A 25,983-nucleotide genomic window follows, 5' to 3' on the forward strand; every position below is an offset into this window, starting at 1 on the left:
AAGGACTAAATCATACCTCTTATTTTCCCTGAAAATTATTTTATATTTACCAGATTTATCTTTTTGACTAATTCTGGGTGGCTACAGATGTGCTCATAGGCGATCTGCAGGCCTGGTTGCCCAAAAGAAGATTGCAGACCATGTACAGAACTAGAACATATACGGTAGAGCTCTTTGGTGTGTGTATGGAATAAGATGCCAGATTTTCCCCACAGCTTGCAGTTGTAAAAAAGCTTTGAGAGCAGAATGAGAAAACTGGAGTATGTAAAAGGGGCTGACAGGTATGATATAAACTACACCTTTGTATTTATGGTTTATCCAGAGAGCAGAGTGGAGGTATTCTGAGATAACTTGAATTTCAGTATTTCTTTAGGTAATATGTCATATTCGACAGGGAAAATAGTCTATTGAGGATTTTATATTCATCTTCAGACATCACTGTCAAACTGTACACAAAAATCACAGAAATAGAGATGGGTTATCGATTGAATCAGTGCAAAAACCTGGAATAAAACCCAAGCGTGTAGTACCTCACACCACACTTTCTGATCTGATCCTCCTTGGCAAAACTCTCATTCTTTGCCTTGAATTATTCAAGACTATATCCTTGTTTGTTGTTTTCTTTAAACTATCAGACTGTTAATAAAGTTTTATGTTAAAGTTACTATGCAGTAAAATTTACCTTTATTTGGTGTACAACTCTGTGAACTTTGATACAAATACAGAGTAGTGTAACCACTACTACGATAGACATAGAACAGTTTTATGACCCTCCAAAAAGTCCTTGTCAAATCCCTTTATAGTCACACTCTCTCTCTACCTCTAACCCCTGGCAACCACTACTGTCTTCATCAATTTGGTTTTCTCTTTTCAAGAATGTCATGTAAATGGAATCATACAGTACGTAACCTTTTGAGACTGGTTTCTTTTCTTCAGCATAATGCCTTTGAGAATCACCCAAGTTATTGTATATATCACTAGTTTATTCACTTTTATTGCTGATTGTATGTGTGTGCACACTTTGTATGTCTATTAACCTGCTGAAGGACACTTTAGTTGTTTCCATTTGTTGGCTGTAATAATCGATCTGCTGTAAACGTTTTTGTACAGGTTTTGTGTGATCATACACTTTTTACTCTAGTCCCATGAATAACAAACTTTTTCTGTGGAGGACTAGATAGGCTATGTTTTAGCCCATATGGTCCTTGTTACAGCTACTCTGCTATTGCAGTATGAAAACAGCCATACACAATACACAAATAAGTGGATGTGGCTGTGTTCTAATAAGACTTCATGCACTAAACAGGAGGTGGGCCAGATACAGCACATGGTCATAATTTCCCAACCCCTGTCCTATGGTAAATACGTAGGAATGGGATTGCCGAGTACATGATAAAGATTGGTTTAACTTGATAAAAATTGGCCAGTTTATTTTTTTCATTTATTTTAAAATTTTAGTTTAATAACAATTGAATTTTAGAATGTTAATTAACTCATGTTATGGTTCACACATTAGGCTCGCATGATTTACGATAAGACAGACTTTGGTCTTGTCTTAAATTGAAGGTCTATTTTATCTTCTATTCATATTCATCATGTAAGGTCTTTTGACTTGGATGGATTTTTTTGTTCTCAGATGAAGTGTATAAACTTTTAGTCATTTCGATTTGACTTAAGATATGATGAGATATTTCAGGGAAGTTATTAGAAGCAAAGAATCACAGAGCTGCTGGATTTTTAAATCAATGAAACAGTTAATTTTATCCTAGATATTGAGTATAATTGAATAGGCAGCCATCACACCATGATATGGAGGGTATTTGGGAGTGTTTGTTTATTTTTGTTCAATACCAAACCTAGACTGTTTATTCATAGTGGATGTTGTTTCTGTTTGTTTTGTCTGTAGAATGCAGAATTAACTTTCCATATTTTATCGTGATTCCCACTGCCACAAAAACAAGGATTTGGGATTGAAAGAGAGGCAAAGTTTTTGGACATACCATTAGCTACTGATATCGGAGATGGTGAATAAAGCAAAGGAGGAGGTATATCTTTCTGGTTGTGGTTTTCAATTAGGTTTGCTCATCTGAAAAAGCAGTGATACCCCAGGATCATAACAGTATCACAGAGTTGGAAGAACATTTCGTATTAATCATAGTCCCACCTGTCTTGATGCAGTGGTTGAAAAGATATGTCCGTGGGTGGGAAGGGCTACTGTTAATATATGCTTTTCATATGAGGTAACTTTGGAAAAGGAGCTAGCTCTTTTTCTACCTTCTGTGGACTTGGACACTAGCAATATTGTATCTAATAGAAGTCATAGATGATCTTCACAGGATAGATAAAAAAAATTATGTATATATGTCTATCTGTCTATCTCTTTATCCACAAGTTTAATATGTAGTTTAGGGGTTCATTTATAAGCCAACACTATTTAATGTATCTTACTATGATAATTGAAATGTTCTATATTGTTTCTAATATGGTAGCCGCTAGCTACATACAGCCATTGAACACTTCAAATGTGGCTAGTACAACTGAGGAACTGTATTTTTTTTTATTTAATGTAATTTAAATTAATTTGAGTTTAAGTTTAAACAGCCACATGTGGCTAGTGGCTGCCATATTGGATAACACAGGCTTAAGCTACTCCATGTATTCTGGATTAGAATACCTGTAAAAGAGGTCTTGGGTATTTCACTTCTTGGGAGTTTAATTTGTTCACTTCGCTTCTGATCTTTTGCACCCAAGCAGTAGTCATTATATCTGTGTGTATAACAAGTTTGATTTGTCTCTCAGTATGTAACTTCTTTGTTATTCAGAGAAATTTAAAGGCATTTCCAGCATTTCATTCTGGCATTGAAATCGAAGATCTCTGCTTATCGTTTGGTACATCCGCTTTTTTCTCTTCTAATCCCAAATCCTGGATTTTTATTTTGCTTTACATTTTCTCATTTTCCTTTTAGTTCACCATGGCCAAATATGTCTCTTTTTAATCTTTCCCTTTAATTCTTATTCCTTCCTTTGTATCCTAAGTTAGTTAATGGCATTACTATTCTTTTAGTCACTCAGGCTGGACATCTTAGTCTCTGTTTTTGTTTTGTTTTGTTTTGTTTGATTTTGAAAAATGCCCCATTCTCAGATTGTTAATCCTGTATTGTTGACAGTTCTCACATTCTCCCATACCATTACTCCTCACCCCTACCTCTACTGATACTGCCTTTATCACTGGAGAAGCATTAAAATATCCATTCCACATTTCACACTTTGTTCAGAAATATTTTCTCAACATATATTACTCTTGCTTACAGGAATTTATTGTTAGCCTAGTATGTCCATGGCTACCTATTTTGTGTAAGCCTCATCTCCAGCTTTTCCCCACATTCACCCTGTGCTCCAGCTTGCCAGATTGCTAGCAAGACACAGCAGCATGTCTTGAGCCTTCTCTTCTGTATACATATGATCTGTTTGCTAACAATAAAGTCTTACCCATTGTCAGCTGATCAGCTGTTCATTTTCCAAGACTTGGTTCAAATGTAACATTCTCAATTGATAGTTAAATGCTTCTTTCTCTGCATTCTCATAGCATCTTGTTGATTTATTTATTGTTATTACAGCACTTAACACATCTATAATATCTTTTACCTTAACCATGAGTCCCTAGAGGGTAGAATGTGATCTTTCTGTTGCTAACACCTAGCAGAGTACCTTGATCGAAAAAGTGTTAGTAAATGAACAAGGAAGTAAAAGTTGACACATACAGAATTTTTGTGCCCTTGCTTTATAATCATTTGAACTCACTAATTCAATGTTTTTGATAATTTTGTGGGAGCTAAACTAAATTTTACATTTATGAAGGGTTTACTAAATTATAGAACTGAGATTGAAGATGATGTTTACCTATTTAAAAAAAACTGACATTTAAAAAATAACTTTAGATGACTCAGAAGAATATTTTTATGCAAATCATTTGTATAGTAAGTACAGACATTTTTATTATTAAAGCAGAAACCAAATACCTATTTGTCTTTTGTTATTACTTGGCTTAAATATAAATATAATGGTAAAAATTTACTGTTTCAAATTTTGTATTCCTTTTAGATACTTTAATATACATTTTAAATTGATTCTCTGCTACTAGTTTTTAAACAAGAATGATCAGTTTATAGATCTCAGAGGTCTATAATTTCTCAGATTTTCAAATAGAAAAATATGTTAATTGAAATAGGAAGTATAGGGATTGAGAAATTTAAGTTCTACCTACCTATAGAGATGTAGGTACTCTTAATGGGTGTCTAAATTTATGTCCCGTAGGTAAGATAAGGGATTTCCATTTAAAGATAGTTGAATTAAAAGCATTTGTATTTGATTTTTCTCCCTAATGCTACCCTAACATACTAAATGAATAAAGAATTGGGAAGAAATCTTTTAACTTGAGTAAAATGAGAAAACCACAACCCCAAGCCTGACTTCAGTAGCTGCCAGACATTGTGAACTTTAGAACAAATTGAGAGAGTGTGCAAACATCTTAAGCACAGCACAGAGCTCTCCCAAATTAGGTGGCATGGCAGTGGCAGGTAAGGTGAGGCTTCAGAGAAAGACTTAGATGTACCTTTTTATGCTGAAAACAGTGGGAAGAAGCAGCAATAGAGGAGGCAGTGTGCAGAGCCGTCCCCTTGGCATCAGTTGATGCAAAGCAGCTGAAAAGAAGTAAACACTGAATCACAGTGCAGACAGTCGGCAGCTTAACACTTTCCCCTTCTCTCTCTACTTCAGCCATACTGGCTTCATTACAGTTCTTCAGCCATGCTGAGCACGTTCTTAACTCCGATCTCTGATTTTGTTTGTTGCGCAGCCTGGAAAATTCCTCTCCTTGAAATTCTTATGGATTGCCCCTACATTCATTCAGGTTTCTGTTCTGTATTAACATCTTAGAAATGCATTCCTTGATGGTGCAGACTCAAGCAGCAACCCTGGGAACATTCTAGCTTCAAAGCTGAGATAATTTTTCAGACCTGTGTATTGATTTGTTTAGATTTTTGTCTCCTTGTTAGAATCTGAGCTCCAAAGGACATGAACTTAATAGACTTCTATTTCCTGTTGCACCTACAACACTGCCTGGCACATAGTGGTTGCTAAATAAATACATGTTGAATAAATTATTATTTGTTATTATTGAATAAATTATTAAGCCAACAAATGAACACACTGGTCTTCTAGTAGGCAACATGGAGTTAATTCCTGTATTCACAAGCTGGGGGAGTATGTGGAGAGACTTGAGACATCAACGAATAGCGATAACTGGTTCTTATTTTGATCCTATTTCATATAAAATAACTATAAAAATAATGACATTAAATAATTGCCATTTGAACACTGGATATTTGATACTAAAGATTGTACAGTAGTACTATGATTCAGGATTTAGTTGCAGAAAACAATTCATTCTAGCCAGTGTAAGTGGAAAGCTACTTATTGCAGAGTATTCAAGGCTTGCAGAGGGAAGGAAAGGGCAGAATAAATAGGTTTTGGGCTTTACCTTTTATAAACATCTGCCAGTACTATACCACAAGAGCTGGGTCACCAGGAGAATTGCTGCTTTCTCTGTGATCAAAATAACGGTTGTGGGGTGGGGGGCGGGGTAGCAAACTATGGACTGCAAGCAAAAACTGGCCTAAATGGTTTATGTATGTCTTTCCAGTTAAGAATGATTCTACTGTTTTTAAATGGTTGAAAAAAAGTCAAAAGAATAATGTTTCATGGCACCTAAAAATTATATGAAATTCAAATTTCCATGTCCACACGTAAAGTTTTATTAGAACACAGCCATACTTACTTATTTGTCTTTTGCGTATGGTTGCTTCCACACTGCAATGGCAACAAAACCACATGGTAAAATATTTATCTGGCCCTTAAAGAAAGTTTGTCAATCTTTGCTGTAGAATACACGCTCTCCGTGCCATTTCAGGAAGCTACCTCTACTAGAGCTGTTGTTCTGACTCCATAGCCACGCCGCCAGTATTATGCTAGCCCACTGCCTCCCAGCAGCGGGTAATAACTAGATACTGAGATCTCCTAACACTGCAGCTAAAAATGTGAATGTCAGCAAGAGTGCGGTCTCTGCTTCACTTCTGCCTTTCAAAACTTGGGCAATTAAGTTTGATGGGCTGAACCTAAATTGCAGCATGCCCCTATTTGCAAGGGAGTTTGTGGGAACTCTGCTATTTGCTTTACCGCCTCTCTAATGTCTGAAGGCACGTTGCTGAAGCAGGGTAATGGTTGTTGGTCTGCAGACCCCATCATATTTATCATACACCGGCTATAAGAATTTGGAGCAGGTAGTCTTTAGCTTTGTTCATTAACATAATTTTTTTCTAAATCAGAGTCATAAATTGGTTTAGTTATAACTACTAATCCTGTAATAACTTAAGACTGGTGATCTATTTAGGGGACAGTCGTATAATGTGTATTTCTTTTTACAACACTATGAAGCTAGGACCGTAGTTCTGTCCATTTTATACTTAAGGAAGATGTGGCTTAGGGTAATTTTATTTACCTTCCTGATGTCACACAGAGAGTGAGTGGAGGAGAAGGTTTAAAACCCAGGTCTGTCTTACTCCAGAAGCCTTTCACTGCACCCTCTACTCTTGCTAGTCTGTTGCTTGTCTCTATAATGCTTCATCTTTATGAATCCAACCAGGAAATTTATATCACATACTGAGAACATTTTAAACATTCTCATTCAGTTCTCATTGCCTTTATAGAAGTTACGATCTCTTAGCTTCATTTCTTTTTCAATAAAAGCAGATTAATAGATTTTATCTATTTTTTGTGTGTGTGTAATACTGATTCAGACTTAATGCCAAGCGTCTCTGTGAATATGTAACACTGTATAATTTATGACTTTTAAGGCAAAAGACTGTAGAAATTTTAGGATTAATATCATGTACATTTATGCTTTATGAGAAACACGTGTATAATCTTCAAGTAAAATATTAGTATCAGGGAATAAAAGTTTGCCCTTAGCAACCTTGAAAGGAATGGAGATTTTGACTTTAAAGCAGCAGAGTATGCTAAATCAGGCCAATCAGATAGGGACTCAGGGAAAACATTTCCTGCGAGAATATTTGGGTGAAAAGATTGTTTTAATTTAGATCCTTAGTCATAATATCCTCTTTCAGGTTAAGTCTAAATATTTTCAATGCTTGGGCCTTGGAAAAAATTAATAAAAGGACAGAATCAGAGTTTAAGAGAAAAAGAAGACGTGTTTCTCTTTTAAATCAAAAATGGTCATTTTATAAAAATAATATAAAAGTATTATATTCACAAATTAAGATTAATAGTTTCTATTGATTTGGAATAATTTTTTTTCTGAGATTATTACCTCGTATTACAGTTGTATTTAATTGCTAATGATATTTTTATTTGTATCATTTTTTGAATTCTTCCAGGAAATTTTTTTTTTTAATATTTAAAATATTGTTCCATATTTGAGGTTATGTGGTTGAGTGCATGGCATGAGGATTGGGGAAGACTTGAACTAAGGAGAACAGGAGACTAAAAGGACAAGAAAATGTAGTTAGATGTATGTAACACTTTCCTTCTGTGTCAGATGTATCTAGAGATACTAAGAATTCTCTGCCAGGATATTACTCATGAATCATTATTTTTTGTTGCCAGTCTGGTTACACCCTTGGTGGAAGACGCACAAAGTAGACATGAGTTTTGTGTTTTTAACTTCTCGAGGACAAAAATACTTGTGATAATTTTGTCCGGTTGTTTAAGGAAGAACAAAGAGTAACTATCATTGGTAGGAGTGGCTAGAAATAAAATTATACTTGCTTTCATAAATAAAATTATTTCATAAAGACAGAGAGGCAACTTCCATTTAATCAGAAGAGCACTGGAGTTGGATTTATGTCTTGAATTCAAATTTTAGCTGATTGTAGTTATTAGATCTTTTTAGTAAATTGATTTAACCTTTCTGAACTCCAGTTTCTTCATTTATGATGTTGGTGCTATATCATTTTATGGTAGGAAATAAATGAATAAATTTATGTGAAGATACTTAGCATTGTACTTGGCTCTGGATCTTAAGTCTCTATTTCCTCTACAAGAACTGAAGCAGAGGTAGGAAATGAGTTCTTTAGGGATTAACTCCAGCCCTGGCTACTAATTACTGATGCTGTCCCTTTAGACTCTCAGAAATGATTCAAGGGCAGAATGGCTGGTGTTTTCCACTTGGAAAAACTGATTACAAACCAATGTGTAGAAAAGTTTGCGTGTGAATAATTAACATGTGCAGAGAACAAAGCTGCAAAAACCTGATTGGCTAGAATGAACAGTCTAGCTAAGGCAGTGAAGTCCTTTTGTTTTCCTCTTATTGTCAAAAATCTTTTAAAAATGTGTACTTACCTTCCCTGACACTTTTCTTCCCCACAGCCCTGCCACTGTGCAGCTAGACTGGGTTTCCCTGCTGTATTTTCCCCCAGCGCCTTGTGGTTCCCTGATAAAACACACATTGCCTGTATCACACCCAAACTCTAAGCTCCAGTGAGGTCAGGTATCTTGTCTGTCCTTAAAAAAGTTATCATTACATAACAAATGGTAAATGCCATATGTGCTGGCTGTTGATATTCACCACTGTGTCCCAAACATCATATTCATTTTATTTTTCACATGATATGCAGTTTTTGAATTTATGCTCAAGAAATTCTTACCTGATTCATAAAGATACCCCTTTTTTTTTATTATTGTTAACTTTATAATTTTACCTTTGATTTTGGGGTCTTTAATTCATCTTAAACCTACCTTTATAGATTTTAGTAGGAGTCTATATTACAAGTGAGTCACTACTAACCATTGTGATTCTTGAAACACATATTTTGGAAATTCTTCATCCATTTCTTTAAATATAATTGCTTCGCGGGTCTCTTTTTTTCATTTTGTTAAAATGTTAAATTTTGCTTTTTAGGAGAAATCAACCTCAATGAAATGAGTTGTTACCTTGTCTCAAGTTGGAGAGTATACTAAATAGTATTAAAATTTTTAAATCATTCAGTAATTAAAGGCAGACAAGTTTGTTTGTTTGTGTTTTTTTAACCTGGATAAATAATAGGTTTCATTGTAGTAACAGATTACTTTGAAAAACCAGTCCAAATATTTCAAATAATCAAAGTTGGTGTAGCTCTCATCATTTTTTAATGAATTAGTGTATATTCTACTAGGAACATAAATGCATAGGTAAACCAAAATCAACTAAAATGTCTCAGAATGCTCATTTTATTCATAGAATGTCTTCCTTTTGTGTAATTTCAAAAAGAAAAATAAAACTAGAAAGCAATCTGTTTTCTTGAGTTCTTTGTCTTTGAATACCTAGAATATTTTGCTCAATCCAAACTGTAATGTTTAGAATATTGTATGTACTGTAGGAAGAAATTAGGTAACCAAGTGAAACTTAGCCTTAAACCTTTCACCTATGGAAAAAATTATTTCTTATAGCTTATATTTTTAATTTAAGCAGTTAGATTCAAAGCCTAGAAATTTGGAATAAAATAAATAGATTATGTATTTAATTTTAAGCTTCAAATACTAAGCCTGCAAGCAAATATTTGAACTACATTTCAGTTGCATAGCCTTTACCTTTGTCCCCCAGCTCTAGTTGAGGTGTTAATTGTAAAATGTAAAAAAGAGAAAAGGAGAGTGAAAATAACAGCTAAGTGTGCTTGATCCTTAGTCCTGGAATAAAAGTCAGTGTTTTTTTAGATTGTTCCCTTGAAATAATGAGAGTGAGGTTTTATTATAGAAGGTTTAAAAATTTAAAAATCTAGACAACGGTCATCTTCCTACCACAAGGGTTTCTATGCCAGTTTATTTAAGATACTATTTTATTACATAATATTCTTTCTGAGAGGAGGATGAGGCTATTATAAGAAAAATATGGTAAACTGAGTTGTACTTTGAAAATTAATCACTTTAGTAACTTATTGCCCCAGAATAAATGGCAGTATATTTAAAATATTATTGTTAATATTTCAGATGGGTTTATAAAATGTATTAAATAGCTAACTGATAAGAATAGCATTTCTTCTCTCATTCTTCCCCAAAGGCATTTTTAAAAATAGACTACATGTGATCAACAGTGAAATGATGTAATTAGGACATGGCTATTTATGGTAATCACTCTTATGTTTTGGTATGGTGGAAGGTTAGAGAGATGTAGTTTTGTTATTATTTTGTCCTCCCTTGCCACCCCTTTCACTCTTCAACATTTATTCCTCCACCCTTTTAGTAAGAATGTACCCCTAGCCATGAGCGTAGAAATACATTTTTATATTTATAGAATATCTGATGCAAAAATTATAAGGAAAACAATAATACTCATTAGCAGTTATATTCAGTAACAAGTAATATTCTTAAGATTCATATCAGTATCACTTTTACATTTTAAAGTATGTTTCTTTAAGGGTTTTATAAGTTTCCTAATTGTTTTCATTTATATTTTTTTATTTCATTTATTCTATTAAGTGAATAAAGAGTATTTATAAAATAAATCAGGTAGAGGAATTTATGGAAAAGTAAGTGGGGTATCAGCAGGAAGATTTCCTGCCTTTATCCAGCTACTTGTTCATCCAGCCATCCATAATACATTTATCGGTCATCTTCAGTATGTTAGATACTGTGGCAAACAGTAAAAAGTTGAATATAAAAAACACAGGTCACTAACCTTATATTAAGTTTGTTTTCAAGGAATGAGGGTGGATCTGCCTGTTTACTAGAGATGTTCTCCATTCCTGAGATAGGTTGAGATATAGTCTCAGATGGGATCACAGTAGGTTATTGGCTGCTGACTGTGAGCATAACCCTGGTGGAGAGGCTTGAAGTGGCTACTTAGTGCGTATTTTTCTAGGTGATGAGAGCAAGTGTGGATTTGGGGCGGGTGGATGATGGGCAATGGCACAGATATAAACACCGGCTAAATGACCAAACATTGTTGCAGCAGAGAGCAAAGAACTGTCTGAAAAATATACATTAGTTTCATTTCCTTTATTATTGTTGAGGTTGTGCAGACTGTTATATATTCGTGGTCATTTATTTTCCTTTTTTGTGAAATGCTTATTTATCTTTTGTACATTTTCGGATTAGGTGGTTTGCCTTTCTCTGATTTGTAACCATTCTTTACATGTTTGCATCTAATGCTATTTTGTTCATTATTGGTGTTGCAGATATTTTGTTTCTGATTTTTTTGTGTGTGTTTATCTTCATTCTGTTGATTTTTCATGTATAGAAGTTTTTAATTTCAATCAATGTAGTGTGTGTGCGTGTATGTGTGTGTATAGTTTTTAAGACATTCTTGCTTACCCTGCAGTTATAAAAATATTTTCCAACATGTTCTTCTAAATAGTTTAAAAGTCTTATTTTTCAAATCAATGTGCTAATTGCTTTGGTGGCAAGAACATGATGAATATAAGCTACTGAAAGCAAAGCTAGGTGGCTGGAACAGAGAGATTCAGGTGACGATGGGGAGGGTGGCTTAATAAATATTTCTTTGAATCAGTGATCAAATTACTATTGCGGAGGTATGTTTAGACTTTTAGGATTAAGTATGATCATGAGCTATCCATGATTGGTTGCCAGGCAGTAAAAAAAAAAAAAATCTGAGGAGGCCATTTTAGGCAGAGAAAAGACCATATAGGAGAAACATCAAGGGTTTGAAATTACATGGCGTGTTCAGGGAACAGCAGTTTGGATGATATATAGTATAAGCATAGAATGAGGGAAGCAATATTGCCAAAGACAGCTTCAATATTAAACACACAACAGATTTTGAAGAGCCTTTTATGCCTCGAAAAAGGTTCTGACTATGCCATTACAGGCAGTTACGTAACTTTTAAGGGAAGTTGTGTACTGATCTGTTTGGAATTTTAGAAAAATGGATATAGCCACACCATGAAGGGAGTAAAAACTGGACTTGGTTCTCCCACAGGGCCTTACATATAGTAGACCTTTGAAGAATTAGATTTCAACAATGCCAATGCACAGAATCTATTTAGAATTTTCCCCCATAATTAGCTGCAGAGTCTGCAGTGCATTCTTTTTTGTAGCAAATTTTCAGTCTTGTGAAAGGATTTGATATTTAGTAATAGGCAAAAGTTATTTGGAGGAAGTTTGAAAATTAAGACATGAATAAGCAATTTAATTGCATTTTTGGTAAAATCTGATATATGATGACACTGATTTTTTAGATGTAGCTTATAAAATGCACCGAAAGCAGTCTTTAAAGAGGAATTTTAAAATGTTTTTTGAACCATGTCAGCACCATTATGTGTACATAGCTTCCAAGATGACTTATTGGTAGAGCAAAATTTATCTGAACATATAAATTTTGATATTTTAAGAAAAATTAAAATAAAAGTTTAAGAATTCACAATGAAAACCTTCAGTACTGTGTAATCGGTCTGAAGAAGCCAACATTTACTTTACCACTATTATTTTTTTTACTAGTTTTATTTCTCTTGCTGTCATTATTTTATTACTTCTCTTATTCGTGAGATTTTACTGATATAATTCTGCACAACCTTTTTCTTTTATCATTTTCTTTTCATCACTTTCAGATCACAGCATATATTTCAGCTCGTTCAGTAATGATTGGTTGTTGATACTGGTAAGCTGACTTCTGGGATGTTCTTGTCCTCAGTATGTTGTTGATGCATCAGTTCCCTGTGGAGGATTTAGTGCCTTTTGTTTTGTGATCATCTTCTTACCAACCAGACTTAACTATTAAGTAGTATTTTTTTTTTCCTGCCCAGCCTTCACATTCATTGTTCTTGATTTCTGAATTTATACCGATTTTTTTTGAATACTTTTAAACAACACACTGTGGGATACCTAACACTATCCAGCAAAAATGGTCATATGATAATAATGGTTGATTACTTTTTCAAATAAAAAATTAATTTAAACAAACCATAAAGAACAAGGTTGTCTTCCAAGCCTTCTCGTTTTAAAATAAACATGTAAGGAATTTACAGAAAATTCTTCTCTTCTTTGGCCTATGGTAAAACACCTTAACATATCTTTGGTCGAGCTGTCTCTAATTCTTTCCTCTTCTAAACTTTTATCGATCACTTTTTATTTACTCATATGTTAATCATTTATTGTCTGTCTCTTATTTGCCAGGTACCATACTGTATTAGGTATTGGGGTGGGTGGGGATGGGGAGAGTTGAATAGGACATGATCTTTGCCTTCCATAATCTCATATTATTTGTTCAGTGTTGGAAAAAGACAAATAAAATAGCAATTACGTAACAGTTTTAGAAATGCTATGACATGCACAGGATTGTATGGGAGCAAAGAAGTGAACATCTCAATCAAACTGGGAGATCAGGAAATGCTTTCTAGAAGAAGGACAGTGGAGCTGAGATTTAAAGGATGATTAGAATTACGGGAGGGCGTTACAAGGCCTCACAAGAGAGAGTTCAGAGTGTGTGAAGGAACCGAGATGCGAAGGCACAGCAGGGAGACCTGTAGGAGCTGAGTCATGGTATGGATGGAGGAAGGTGCAAAGGTAGTTGATGAATAGGGTTCAGTGTAGGCATGGACCAGGTAAAGAGCCTTGAAATTTGTACTTTCCCTTAAAGCTGTGAGAATCACTCCTACTTTGATTTATTTCTACTATATACTTTGATTTATTTCTACTATATACTTTGTCTAAGATGAGAACTAGAATTCATAAATTGCAAGGTTTTAACAATTTTTATATGTAATATATCAATTTTTATGAGGAATAGTAAAACTAGCACATTCAGAATTCAAAATATCCAAACATAAGACCTGATGCTACCACATACTAGGTATATGGCTGTATGCAAGTCTTTTAACATTCATTCACCCATCACCTACTATGAACAGTTAAATAAGATGTAGTTCCCACCGTTGAGGAAATTATAAGTTAAATGCGAGTAAATAACTTATTAATGTTATGGTAGACTAACAGTAATAATAGCTATCACTTACTGCGCACCTGTGCACGTATTACTCTAAGTGCTTTCCATGTAGCAACTCGTTTGGTGAGTTATACTACAACAACACTATGATGTAGGTTCTGGTGGTTACTGTCTTTTTACACTTAAGGGATCTGATGCACAAAGATGGTAACTGACTTAAGTTATATAGCTGGTAAGTGATGCAGCTAAAATTTGAACTCAAGCAATTAGTTGCAAAGGCCATGTAACCATTACATTAATCTGTCTCTCCTGGTGATGAATGTTATAGGACAGACTATAGCTAAAGTACCATGGTGGGATAAAAGGTAGAACAACAAACTCCACTTGGAGGTTTGGGAAAGACTTCTCTGAGAAGGTGACTGTAGAGCTTAGCCACTAGGAAAGGCAGAGAAGGGGACATCCTTGGCAGAAATAACAACAAACACAGAGAACGAAAGAACCCAACAAGTCTGGGAGATACTTTCAGTGTAGCAGAATTTAGTGAAACCGATGGCTTACTGAGAGAAGAGTCTGGAAATATGGACGGAACCAGAATGTCTGAGAACTTAGATATTAGAAAAAGCTGCTTCAATTTATTCGTAGGCAATAGGTTATCAACAGAGGTTTTAAATCAGAGCAGTGGTATATTGACTGCTTTGTTTTCACAAGGAAACTAAGAAGCTCTAGGGAAGGTGCATTCAAGACAAAGACACCAATAATATTCTAGTAAGAACTGAGGCTGATGTTTTTAATCATTTCAAAGAACCAGATTTTGGTTTTCTTGATTTTCTGTTTTCCTGTTTTTCAGTTTTATTGATTTGTTGCTCTGATTTGTTATTTCTTTCCTCTGCTTCCTTTAAGCTTAAACTGCTCCATTTTTAGATCTTCTTTTGTAATATATACATTTAGTGCTACAAATTTCCCTCTAAGAACACCTTTCACTGCATTTTATACATTTTGATAAATCGTATATTCATTTAGTTCAAAACTACATCTGTATTTATTTCCTGTACATTCGATCTATTAATTATTATATGAGGGTTGTTGAAGTCTCCAACCTTAATAGTGGATTTGTCTCGCCCTTCATTTCTGTAAGTTTTTGCCTCACATAGGTTGATAATCTTGTTAGGCTTATACACATTAAGGATTATTATATCTTCTTGGAGAATTGACTCTTTTGTCAGTATGTAAGACCCTTTTTTATCCCTGATATTCTTCCTTGTTTTAAAGACTATGTGTCTATAATTAATGTAGCTACTCAACTTCCTTTAGATTGGAGTTACCATTCCATTTCTTTTACTTTCAGCCTATCTGATTATATTTATTATTCATGATTATTATTTATGTTTAAAGTAGCTTTCTTATAGCCATCATCTAGTTGGGATGTGTTTTTTAATCTACTCTGACAGTCTCTGTCTTTTAATTGTTCGCTTAGACCATTCACATTTAAAGTGATTGTTGATATAGTCATATTTGTAACTTTTCTATTTTTACATTTCTTTGTTTACTCTCATCCTCTCTCTGTCTTCTCTGGTTTAACGGAGCATCTTACGTGATTTTTTGCCTATTTGTTGCCTGTCTTTTAACTCTGTGGCGCTTTTAGCTATAAATCATTTTTTTCCTTTTAAGAAGAATTTACCCCAAATTATAAATATTTCCTTTTATAGTTCCTTCTAATATTATATTGTTTACATTTAGCTCTTTAATCCATCTGGAATTAACTTTTATTTTTCGAAACGGTAATTTTATAAAATCATAAATTGATGTTGTGACCAGAATTGTAGAATTTTCTCCACAGTATCTAGCAACCCAAAATTAGAAATAAAGAAATTGTCTAGTTGGATTCATCCAGGCATGAATAGTGGTTAGGACTGTTTATAGGCCAGGGGTGCAAGGGAGGTGAAGAAGGTACAGTTGAGAATATCCTTGAAGATTAAACATGATCTCACCTGTGTAGAAAATAGGATAATTGGGAGAAGTCAAGAAGAATAAGTGATTCTAGTAAAGACCACAGATTTAGGGAGCAAGAAAGATGGATTGACTGAAAGTTATCTCAGAGTGAGATTTCAAAACTTGAAATTTCATAAAGAGATAGATATCCTCGTGGTGCTAGGTCTAGGATATGGCCCTGGACGTTTTAGTCCTGCTGACATGCATCTCACCCCTGGGGTCAGTCTCCCCTGCACTGTGCCATCCACCGAGGATACTGATAAGTGATCACAGAACTGAATGACTTGAATTAGAGGTATGGAGGTAACGTAAAATGCAGAATGCGTCAGTATTAGGTGGTCACAAATGAGAAGCATTGTGCTACTAACCTTCTTTTGCAGGTCTTTTATACAGAATTTTGAACACAGTTTGTATAAAGATGTACTTTCAAAAAGAATGCCAGATATCTCAGTTCATTTTACACAAGCTTATTTATTCCATAATATAATTTAATTAAACTATATCAATCATGTTGTATAACCTAAACGCCATTTAACTATTAGGGTAATGTGCCTTTGGGGGTTCCCAAAACAGCATTGGGGTCCCTAGGAGGAAGGGTTCAAGAAACGTGTTGGGGAGATGCCAACAGTGGTGGCTCCTAATTGGCAGTCATCTAAGTGAAATGTTTTGAAATGAAAGTGCAATGCTTTTGGCTTTGGGCTATACTTTAGTCTATGAAGAGAGAAAATTAAGCACACTGGAAAGATGCTTTAAGAAATCGTTCAGTTCAGTATACGTAAAGAATGATGAGTTAACACATGGGATGGGAAGGGTGAGGGTATGTTAGGAATGGGTCTTAAGTAATTGTATTTTGCCATATAAATGAGTTGGCTGATCTAGTAATATAATATCTCATAGATGAGGCTAAAATGTACCTATTCTTGAAAGGCAAAAAACTTAATGCTTTAGCAGGTAGAAATTTTAAATTCTAATTCAGGATTATATCTATGGTACTCTTTCAGTTTATATGTTAGATTGCTGGGCTATATACCCAAGTTGGTTGGAAGTCTCTCAGAGTTTTACCTTTATTCTTCAAAAGCCTAAGGAATTTTGCCTTTACTGTTCACATTATAAGAAAAAAAAATAAAATTTTCCCCCACAAAGTTAAAAAAAAATAAAAAACTTGAGCTATTACATATAATTCTTTGAAAGTATAAGATTTCTCTTGGCTATGTGAGCTATTTTTTTTTTTTTAAGGAATTAAGGAGTTACTTAGAAAAGCTATTTTAAGTTTTTAACTGAGCTACTGAAAGGCAGCTAGTTACTTGACAAATATATTTCAAAAGGTTAGGCTATTTACTTGTTCTATATCTTTCTATAATTTAAATAATGGCAAAATGTTTAAAGAATTTGGGGTGGGTGTAGTTAAAGTGTCTGGGATTTTCAAGCATTAACACGAGATTAGAATAAGAAATACTGTCTGGGCTCATTGCAGTAATTATCCCATTGCTATTTAAATAACCCCCTGTTGGCAGTACAAACACTTTTCTATTGGGAAACAAAATAGAGTTCTTATACACAATAATCTTTATAAATATTTTGAAAACCCCTAATAACATTACCCCCAAAATAATCATTCTTTTTGACTTCATTATTATTATATTTTGCATCTCTTCTGTATTCTTTCTAAACCTCTTATTGAACATCAACTAAAATAATTTTCTCTTAATTTTTTGTTTGTTTTCCAAGTCTCTAAAACACAGTACTATAATGGATGTTATGCTGTTTCTTTTCCCTTATTTGCTTAAATACTAACTAAAAAAGTAGATGAAAAGGAATTAAATGTTTCGTGATCAAGCTGAAGAAAGAAAAGAAGTAAAAGAATTATTGAATGTAGCTATTGTGCTTGACACTTTATAGAAAATATGTTGTTTTATGTATATAATACACAAAGGCTGTAAGGAAAGATTTTACAGGTGAGAGAAACTTGTGTTTCAAAGGAGTTAAGAGCCTCTCACCTTCAGTTACCTGTCATATATGGACATATTTGTACAGCTTTGACTGAAAAGTACCTATTTTTTTTTTTTTTTATCCAAAGAGTATTTTAAATGTGGTAGTTCTTGGTCCGAATTTTACTTTAATTATAAACATTGAAGTGCAGACAAAGCAATGATTCAGTAGTCTGGTATGCTTAAGTGTTTCTTGGTAATTTAGGAGAAAAGGAGAAATCTGAATTATTTCTATCACTGAGATTATCTTAGTAATTGAGAAATAACCAGGAAACCCATTTAGCTGATTGATATCCTTTTGTATCTAGTAAATATTAAATAATGATGGCATAATAGCTTGATTACATCTAGTTAATGTTTGTCAATATACGATCATGTGTGTGTTTTACTGGAATCAAAGTTGATTAATGTATCATCAGAAAAATCAAAAAGATTTTTTTTCACATTCTAATTGCTACTTAATACTAAATAATATGCTAAATAGTCATAGTTTCCAAGAATTCTGTAAAATAATCACGCAAATATGAGTAAACCGGGAAGAACGCTTGACCCAGGAGATGAAGATCTGGATTCTCATGCAGCTCCATTCTACTATGCAATTTTGAGCAAGTTATTCTTGTCTTGGGGCCACACCTAAAGGTAGAATTAATCCTGTCTTCAGCTCACTTGCTTAAGTTGGAATGGGGAGCAAAGGAGATGGTCTGAAAGTGTTTTAAAGTTCTACAGATGTAGAGTGATGCTTGATCTTTTTCTTTTTTTTTTCTTTTAATGACATAGACCCCTCTGGAAGCTGGGTATCTCTTAGGAAAACATTTTGAAGTATTGAAGGGTCATGAATCCCATAAATCCTACCCACAGACTCTAGATTATGAACTCCGGCTACAGGCTACGGAAAAAGAGCAGAGCTATGCGGAATCTAAAATGTTAGCTAATGTACAGACATTTTATTATTCACCTCAAATTTGAATTTTGTTCTTGAGATTTCTAGGACTATACATACTAGCACGTAGTAGGTTATTTGAATATATTTGTTGAAATCTTTCTATTTGGAGACTTATTTTCTAAGAAAACTTTAAACTGGATTAACTTTTGTTTGTCATTTGTAGTTTAAAGGTTCCGCTTTGCTCTTTGCTTGTATCTAAGCGCTCTTCCCTGAGATTGGACCCCTTAGCGTATAGTAAATGCTCTTTGCACAGTAGTCATTCAGCACAGACAGGCCATTGGCAGAGCTGTAAGCAGAGTCTGTCTTTCTGCTCCTCACCTGTGATGAGTCACATCATATCCTCGTGCACATCGTGGCCCTTGTGTTTTAGTTGAGCTAGAGTGCTTAAGCATATGCCTGTAGCCAAGTATGAAATTCACTTAAGTTCTCGAGAATAAGCATGTTTAAGATGCTAGTTCTTTTTATAGCTTTAAAAAATCAATAAACAGATGTTTAGTAAATAAAACTGTAGCCTTGTGGTAGTCTTTCATTTCTTAAGAAGTGGCATACTGGCTTATGTGGTTATGCAGCCAAATTAAAAATTAATGTTCATATTGTTCCTACATGTCTACAGATTAAAAAAAGAAATTGCCTTTCTTCCAGATTTTGTATATCCATAATGTCCTCCCAGGCTTCCTGATTTTTTGTGTAAGATATCCTGTTTTTGTGTCTGAAACTAGCTAATTGCTGGCAGTCAGTGGTGGTTGAAAAGGGCCGATGATGCGTTCTGAAAGCTTAGTGTTATTGGTTCTGGTATAGTGGTTGGTTTATTCTAAACCAGTGGTTGGTTGGTTGGTTGGTTGGTTTATTTATTTCTTAACTGCAGCTCTAGCCAGGGATACATTTTACATTATGATGTAAATACCCTCTTACCTAAAATAAATTTTATGAAATAATGATTACCCTCACTGTATGTATCCAGTATCTTCTGTTTCATTTTTTAAATGTTCATCATGATCTGCTAAATGAATTAACATGACTTACCAAAGGGTTTCCAACTACAGATTGAAAAAGTGATCTTCAGTTATTTAATTTTTACTGTTGTCTTAAGTGATTTGTAAATTATATTGGGATATCATTTTATTTAAGTTTATTTGTATTTTCAAACTATAACAAACTCTTTAGTAGGTACCAGAATACAATCCTTTATCTAAGAAAAAAATATACATAGAAAATTTTGTGAGTTTTTGGTTGGATGTTCTGATGGTGCATGTAAGGGTGAACTTTCTATTCTTTCGTTCTTTTTAATATTTGCTCAGCTATTAAGCAATATTTTAATAGTAATATTTGCGATCTCTTTATTTGTTGAACTTGATGTAATGAACTTAACTGTAAACGTTTGTTGCTTGTCCAATTAATGTTTTACATTTTATACAAATTGTGACAAAGCTAGTAGGATAATCGAGTGCCATGATTATAATTTGTCATTTAGGGAAATGTATCAAAATTAGCTTTGCCTTTCTACCTTTTCTTTTGAAAGAAGTAAAATATGTATATATATTTTAGCCAGAATTTTCTGTTTTTCAGTCTTTTATAAGTTCTTCATGCATGCTTGACCTGGTCAAGATGATATTTTGACCTTTTGTTTATTAATATTTTCCTTCAGAACTAGAAGTGTTTATCACCAACCCGCCAAGATGAACATGGTGAAGAGGATCATGGGGCGGCCAAGGCAGGAGGAGTGCAGCCCTCAAGACAACGCCCTGGGCCTGATGCACCTCCGCCGTCTCTTCACTGAGCTGTGCCATCCTCCGCGGCACATGACTCAGAAGGAGCAAGAAGAGAAGCTGTATATGATGCTGCCAGTGTTTAACAGGGTAAGTCCAGGTTGCCAAGCGCTTTCCGGACTGAGCGGCACTGCAGGAATTTTAAGGTTATAATATGTCACAAGTAGGAAAAAATGATAGAATAAGTTAGTTTTTAAGAAGCTTGATGTGGTCATTTCTTCCTTGCAATTTGCTATAAATAATGTGACTTGTGAGACCTGGTCAGGATGAACTCCACTTAGTTCTAACACGTAAAAGGAAGATTGTGAGCATTTTATGAAATGTGCCTCCAATTGTTGAGTTTTGGAGGAGAGATAGCTTGTAAATTATCATTTGTTATTTTCATTATATTTTGAGGTTTATCGGACCAAATGGTACAATTGCCCAATTGCTTTGTACACTTTAAAGATCATCTCAGTTTGCCTTATTGTTTGGCAGGTTTTCGAAGAGAGCTTTTGAAAGAGGATAGTTATAGGCACCAGAGAGTCTAAATAGAATTAATGTTTTCATATATTTTGTCAAGTTGATTACATGTAGCAATCTTGGTGGAGATCTTTAAAATAATTTTTAAGTTATCAAAGGTGTACAAGTTCATAGTTTAAAAAGTCAAGGAGCTCCACAGGCCAGTTGATGTTTTACTGTGGTCCGTGCTAATTGCTGTTCTTTCGGCTTTTAAATAACATAATTTTACTCCTTGTTTCTTGATTATTCAGCTTTAATTGACTGCCTGCTGAGATTTATGAGAATTAACCTTCTTAGTTCCCCATTCCTCCAAGCCATAATATACATACACACTAGTACGCACTACCCCCCTTCTTAGCCTTTCCATATAGCGATACCATTTGTTTAGACAATATTCAGTGTTTAGACTTTACTGACCATGGTGTAAATATTATTTGCAGGTAGACTACCATTATTTTTCTACTCTTACAGAACTTGTTTTTTCCAAACTTTATAACTGTCTCGATTTCTGTCTTTCTCTACATGTCTATTTCTCTTTCTCCCCATCTCTCTCTTTCCCACCCACCTTGTTCTCTTCTTCCTGTTTCTCCCTTTTGCTGTTGCTCCATTTTCCTTTCTCTTGCCCTGTCTCTGTTCTCTCTCTGTTTCTCCTCTTCCTGGTTCCCTCTCTTTACCCCCATCTTTGTCTCTTTTTCCATATCTGTCTCTCTATGCTTTCATCTCTCTATCCCACTTCTATCTTTCGCTCTCTCCCCACCTTCTGTCTCTCCCCCATCCCCCGCCCTCCAACTCTCTCCTTGTCTCTCATTGTTCCCCTCTCCTGTCTCTGTCTCTCTCTTCCTTTTCTCCTCCCTTGTCTCCCCCTCTCCTTCGAATCTCTCTTTCTCCCCCTGTGTCTTTCTCTTTACCCCCATCTCTGACTCATTGTCTCTCCTCTAGTCTCAGTTGGTCTCTATATTTTTTCTGTGCCTATTAGTTTTAGTCTCAATTTTTCTAGGCTCTTCTTTTTCTTCTCATTATTTCGAAATTTTACTAAGACTTCATGATGAGCTTTCTTAATCTGAAAATTTGTACTGTTCAGTCCTCGGAAAATGTTTTTGAAATAGTTCCCCTTTTTTATATGTTCCTTTTTTAAAAGAATTCAATCATATGTTAACTATTCTCTATATATTTTTTCATGTCAAATATATAAACATTGTACTATATACTGTAATATGTATTAGAGTTTCTGAGGTAAAATACAGTCATTGGGGAAGAGATAAGCTCATATACAGATAATACAATAACAAAGAAATGTATTGGAGACACTGAAGGGTATTATGGCACCCCTGGAAAGAGAGTTGTCTGAAAATATGTTGGGATCAGGGAAGGGAACTCTCCCTCAAGAATATGATGTGATTCTTGAGTCCCTAAAAGATAAACATTAGCCAGATTGTAATTAACCAGACTAAATTAACCAAGAAGGTAATTATAGTAAGAAGTTAAAGCATGAGTAAAGGTAAAAGACAACAAACATTTTAATATGTGCCAACATCTATAAGCAGTCCAAGATACTGATTTTATGTTAAGGAGGGGCAAAAATTAAGACCGTTGAGACTAATAAGAAGCTCATTATCATAGGTTTCTATGTCATATTAAGAGCTTATCCTTTTGCTGGGAGGCATACAGAACCAATGAAGTATTGTAAGCAATAGAGTGAGAGGGTAGAAGAGGCCAAGACAAGGCTGTTTCCTAGGTTTCTTATTTGGGAAACTGGGTGGATATTTTCCCAGTAGCCAAGAAAAGCTTAAGGGATAGATTTAGTTTGGGGCACTGAGTCTAAAAGATTTGTGAACTTCCCAGGTAGAGGTATCCAGTAGGCAGTTGGAAGCTCAGATTAGGGGATTTGGCAGGACACATATTTTTGGGACTCATTGGCAAACCGTGGTCATAGAAACTGTGGAATGGGACAGGATTACTCAGGCCCATAATGCCAAGTGAGAAGAGCAATAGGGTAAGGGTGAACCATGGAGCATATGGATGTTTAATGCTGGAAGGGGAGCCCCTAACAGATATAGAACAGGAGCCAATCAATGGCACTACAAAACGAATCAAAAGAGGGCAGTTATCGACTCCAGATAAAATTTGCAAGAAGGAGAAGAGCAGTCAATACTGTCATGGACAATAGAGAAACTCAGTAATACGGGGACTGAAAAATATCCATAAGGTTTACCAGGTTGGAAGTTAACTAGAATTGTGGAGCCAGAAAGCAGTGAGTTGAGTGAATAGGAGATAAGAAGAGACAGTAAGTATATACTTGGCTTATAGAAATTTGAAAGAAAGAACAAAAGATATTGGTAGAGGTGAATTTTGCAATAAAAGGGTTTTTTGCTTGCATGTTTCTAGTGTTTTGCTTTGTTTTGAAGGGTGGGAGAGATGCGGATGTGCTCATAAAGGGAAGGAAGGAAACCAGTAGAGAGGGAAATTTGGATATTTTAAAGAGGGAGAGAAATTGATTGGGGGAGGAGAGTGTGGAATCAAATTATAGATGGGTGGTTGAGCCTGAAGCAGGAGAAGGTGACCTAATCCTGTAGGAAAGCAGATTTTGTTGGGTATGAAAAGGAGTTTGAGGTGGGAAGTCAAATAAGATCTTGCTTAATGACCTCAGTTTCCTGTAGTTGTCCACAGAAGATACGTTCTGTTAAGAGTCTAGAGGAAGTAGGTTGAGGGATTTAAGGGAATTGTGGTGGTTTGGAATATTAATGAAAGGGAATAAGGGAGATGAAAAGGAACAATAAAAAGGTACTGAGGGCCCAGTGAAGGTTGGAAATAATAATTTGTATTGGATCTTGTCCATGCAGGTATATGATTTTTCTCTTGCCAGGTACTCAGCAGCATGTTTGTAGAAGTAGAGAAGATGGATAGATACATTATTTATTAGGATTGAGTTTTGGCAGGGCTGGTAAGGCAGAAGGGTAGTGGAAGGAGCATAGTAAGAGAGACGCTAGTTCACATATTACCCCAGTTGGGTAGGGTAGAATAGGAATAGAAGATGGAACTATTAATGCATTTAGAGAATGTTCATTTTTAATCTTTGAAATAAGATGCTGAGAATGGTATAGGGAGGAGATGGAGAGCAGGAACATGAGGAGAGGTGGAGAAAGATTTAAAATAGCTGTTTTGAAAATGGGAGAGAACTGATTGTGTCCAAGCCCTCCTGACATAACAGTCATTAATTTTTATTGGAACCAGTTCTGGGAAGTTTCTTTGTTTTGTTTTGTTTATGCCCTATTGGCTATTAAGTAGTTTGAAGTAATTTCCTTCTCTTAGACTGTAAGCTTTTTTTTAACGGTGATGATGATGTTTAAAATGGTTAGGGCAATTATTCTCAGCTATTAATATAAATTAATAAGTAATATCCTATTATGTATTTCATCTATTAGGCTTCTGCAGTCAATTCAAGTGAGTCTTAGACTAGAAGAAGCATACAAATATTCGTCTTTTTTAAAGAAAGTAAATTTGAGACACTTTAGTGATTATTCTCTGTTGCTTAGACTGACCTAATTCTCTTGTGTTCTAAGTTGTCATAAGTCTCATTAACCATTAAATTCTTTCAAGTCAAAATTCTTTTAATTGACTGATTAAAAGCACATATATATGCATTACCTTACATCTCTAATACAATGAATTATTTAAATACCATAAAGATTGAGTAAGCTCTTAACTAAAGAAACAATAGGAAGTTATTTTTATACCATTGTGACCAATTAAATATATATAAAATATTCACTGGATTATCGTTAACAAACTGAAAGTGTCCTTAAATAAGCTGTCACAGATGTTAAATTATGAAACATATAGCCATATTTATTTAGCGTTTGACCATTTATACATGAACATTCTCCACTAGTAAGAAATAACTGATAACGATAGCTCAGTATGGTTTAGAGTTTTTACCATGATTGCTAAAAATGAGTTGTACTGTTGGTTTTTGAGCTTTTGCTTGATTCATGCTAAATGGCAAATAAACCATATTACTGTTAGACGTGGGCATCTATCTCCAGAACTGCTTTTAAAGTGTGCTCAGTAGAGTTATTTCAATGTGTGAATTTTGCATTTAAGAGACACAGGTTGAGATGTGACATGTGTTGAGTCCTTTTTCTGGGCCAGGTCTCATGCTGGCTTCTTCAACTACCTCCTGTGGTCTTCATCACAGTCCTGCAAGGAGACTGCTGCTGTCCTTCCTCTCACAGATTCTCTCACTGAAGGATTATGGTGGAGTCTGAGAATAGCCGAATAATATTTATCCAGCATTCTTAAAAATAGTTAACCTTTAGTCCCAAGAACAAAAGCTTACAGAGAAAATACTTGGTTTAAACTTAAAAAATGAATAGCATTTTAGTCACCTAAAAATTAACTGTCATGGTTAATTACCTTGGTATGTAATCTTTGCTAACTAGATCTTCTTTTAGAAACTCCCCTACTGTTTGAATTTACTTCTGATTTATATTTGAGAAGTATCTAAGTTGAAAAGTCTTTTTTTATCCCTCACAAGTGACCTTTACTCTTTAAATGATTGACTTTAGAAAGATACCGAAGTTTAGAACCAAATGAGAGAGACATCAGTAGTCATTCAGATGAACTATTTACATATTTGCAGCTTTATTCCTTTCTGTGTAATACCAATACAGACGATGTTAGAAAATGTAGCTTAGATCTGTGCAACAAAGGACTTAACTAAATTCACCTCTAAAAAAGTTATATTTACCTACCCAGTCGTTGGCAGAACTGTACAGTTGCAGGCCACACCCAGAGCAGATCAGAGTTCATGTTCTCATGAAGCAGGCATGTGCCAAAAGGAGAGAAAGG

The 25,983-nt window shown here is 34.6% G+C and overlaps 1 protein-coding gene across 10 annotated transcripts in view; it reads left to right on the top strand.

The window, feature by feature from the left end:
• The window catches only part of WDFY3 (WD repeat and FYVE domain containing 3), a 223,490-nt gene that overhangs the window by 49,912 nt on the left and 147,595 nt on the right, over positions 1-25,983 (top strand). For all 10 annotated transcript variants that reach the window (XM_036227766.1, XM_036227765.1, XM_036227769.1 and 7 more), the window contains one exon: positions 20,514-20,724. In XM_036227766.1, the coding sequence (XP_036083659.1) occupies positions 20,545-20,724 (180 nt within the window). In that variant the 5' untranslated portion in view covers positions 20,514-20,544. The remainder of the gene's footprint in view (positions 1-20,513; positions 20,725-25,983) is intronic.

This window comes from Rousettus aegyptiacus, unplaced genomic scaffold (genome assembly GCF_014176215.1).
Source record: "Rousettus aegyptiacus isolate mRouAeg1 unplaced genomic scaffold, mRouAeg1.p scaffold_m13_p_10, whole genome shotgun sequence".
Taxonomy (NCBI): domain Eukaryota; kingdom Metazoa; phylum Chordata; class Mammalia; order Chiroptera; family Pteropodidae; genus Rousettus; species Rousettus aegyptiacus.